Raw genomic sequence first — 2,500 nt, forward strand, 5'->3', positions numbered from 1 at the left:
TGTTTATTTTGTCCGCGTGGAAAATCATTGATTAATAAAGTAAAACACTTTCTATCGTATAATCTGTGGTTCTAACCCCCCCTCTCTCTGTCGCCGTGTGTGTTTTTTTCTGTATCTCTGTCTCGGTTACTTATATACTTGTATGCATGTATTTTATGTATGTGTGCATGTGTTTTATGCATGTATGCATTTATCCATGTATACATGTGTCAATATATCCCTGTATGCACGCATGCACATATGCGTTTATGCGTAAATACATGTATGTATATGTCTGTCTGTCTGACTCTCTCTCTCTCTCTCTCTCTCTCTCTCTCTCTCTCTCTCTCTCTCTCTCTCTCTCTCTCTCTCTCTCTCTCTCTCTCTCTCTCTCTCTCTCTCGCCCCCAACGCAAAAAAAGATCTGGAATGGGCGAGTTCGAAATGCAATGCGGAAGTTGTAGGTGTGTCTTTTTTTAATTCTCTCTCCAGCGAGGTGTAGTTGGGGAGAGAGGCGGCCCGGCTGATCAATATTGTTGCCTGAGTTAGACGATCAATATGCATGTTGAATAGAATGCAGCATTCGGTGTGTGTATGGGCAAGGGTGAAATGTTGCGAGTTTGTGTTCAAGAGGCCATAAGCCTGGGAGGAGCAGGTTAGCGTCTGACCTGACTTGACATGGGTATCTTTTGTTGCAGGTCACCGGGAGAGCCGAGAGAGGATGAGACGGGCCAGCTGATTGGTGTTCCCGGCAGCTGCGCCTGTGCTGATTGGCCGAGAGGGCGTCGGCTCCTCGGGATAGTTCTGACCGAGCCCCGCTAAAGACTCGGCTCCACGACTCGTCTCCTACTCATTATCTGCTCGCTCGCTCGTGAGACGAGTCTAGCTCCTGCTCTCGTGTTTTCGTGTGAGTGAAACGAGTGATCAGAAACGGATAAAAAGCAAAAAAAATACGCGATCGAAGCGTGAGTGAGTTGGCGACGCGGCGTGGAAAATAGTCGTCGGAAAAGACTGTGTGGTACCTGCGTCCCCTCTCGGTTTTAGGCTCACGGGACGCACGCTCAGTTAGTGTAAACCTGACTCCCCTCGCGAGCGGACGTGAATCGATGGTGGTCTGTGACGTTTGGGTAATCGCTTGAATTATGGTGTCGGAAAGCAAGTCCGGCAATCAGCTGGAGGTGTGTCGGAGCGTTTAGTAGTAGGCAATGTGCACCCGCGTGAGAGATATAGACCGGCGGCCTCCCCGTAGTGCCATGATGCGGAATTCAGTGTTTTTGTCGTCGTTCGTGCTTCTGGTGGTGACCCTTGTGGGTGCCACGGACGGGGAGACGGCTAAGGAGTCGCGCTGTGAGGAAATCACCATCCCGATGTGTCGCGACATCGGCTACAACAACACGTCGATGCCGAACCAGTTCAACCACGACTCGCAGGACGAGGCCGGCCTCGAGGTGCACCAGTTCTGGCCGCTGGTCGAGATCATGTGCTCGACCGACCTCAAGTTCTTCCTGTGCTCCGTGTACGCGCCCATATGTATCGACGACTACGAGAAGCCTCTGCCGGCGTGCAGGAGCGTGTGCGAGCGGGCCAAGGCGGGCTGTGCTCCCATCATGCACCAGTACGGCTTTGCATGGCCCGAAAGGATGGATTGCTCGAAGCTTCCAGAGTACGGAGACACCGTTCACCTGTGCATGGACAAGCGCAACGGCTCGGCGCCCGAGGAGAAGCCGGCCAAGAACTACGGCAACCTGGATAAGAAGTGCCGCGGAAAGAACTCCAAGTACTGCCCCAAGTGCCAGTGCTCGTGTCCCTTCGTGAACCTGGATCCCTCCTACCGGCAGTACGGGCGGTATCCTAACGAGTCGTTCAAGGTGGGCCGCGTGCCTGACTGCGCGCTCCCGTGCCATGCCGTGTACTTCGACCAGGACGAGAGGACCTTCGCCCAGTACTGGATCGCCATCTGGGCCATTCTGTGCTGCGTGTCCACCCTCACCACGATCACCACCTTCCTGATCGACATGGACCGCTTCAAGTACCCCGAGCGGCCCATCATCTTCCTGAGCGGCTGCTACTTCATGGTGTCCATGGGCTACATCATTCGCATGGTGGCCGGCCACGCCGAGGTCGCCTGCGACGGCAAGATGATCGTCTACAACTACCACCTGGTCCGCCACAACCCCTACGGCTCGGGCCTCTGCACCACCGTGTTCCTGCTGGTCTACTTCTTCGGGATGGCGTCGAGCATCTGGTGGGTGGTGCTGTCGTTCACGTGGTTCCTGGCGGCGGGGCTCAAGTGGGGCAACGAGGCCATCGCCAGCTACTCCACCTGGTTCCACCTGGCGGCCTGGCTCATCCCCACCATCCAGAGCATCGCCGTGCTGGTGATGGCGGCCGTGGACGGCGACTCCGTGGCCGGTATCTGCTACGTAGGCAACCAGGACATCAACAACCTGCGAGGCTTCGTGCTGGCGCCACTCTTCATCTACCTCGTGGTGGGCTCGGCCTTCCTGCTGGCCGGCTTCGTC

At 55.6% G+C, this 2,500-nt stretch overlaps 1 protein-coding gene across 1 annotated transcript in view; it reads left to right on the top strand.

The window, feature by feature from the left end:
* The first annotated feature begins 694 nt into the window (after nucleotides 1-694).
* LOC125035972 (frizzled-5-like) overlaps nucleotides 695-2,500 on the top strand; it is a 2,438-nt gene continuing 632 nt past the window's right edge. The window contains exon 1 of the mRNA XM_047628298.1: nucleotides 695-2,500. This exon is cut by the window's right edge and continues 632 nt beyond it. Within this exon, the coding sequence (XP_047484254.1) occupies nucleotides 1,184-2,500 (1,317 nt within the window). The 5' untranslated portion in view covers nucleotides 695-1,183.

This window comes from Penaeus chinensis, chromosome 20 (genome assembly GCF_019202785.1).
Source record: "Penaeus chinensis breed Huanghai No. 1 chromosome 20, ASM1920278v2, whole genome shotgun sequence".
Lineage (NCBI taxonomy): Eukaryota > Metazoa > Arthropoda > Malacostraca > Decapoda > Penaeidae > Penaeus > Penaeus chinensis.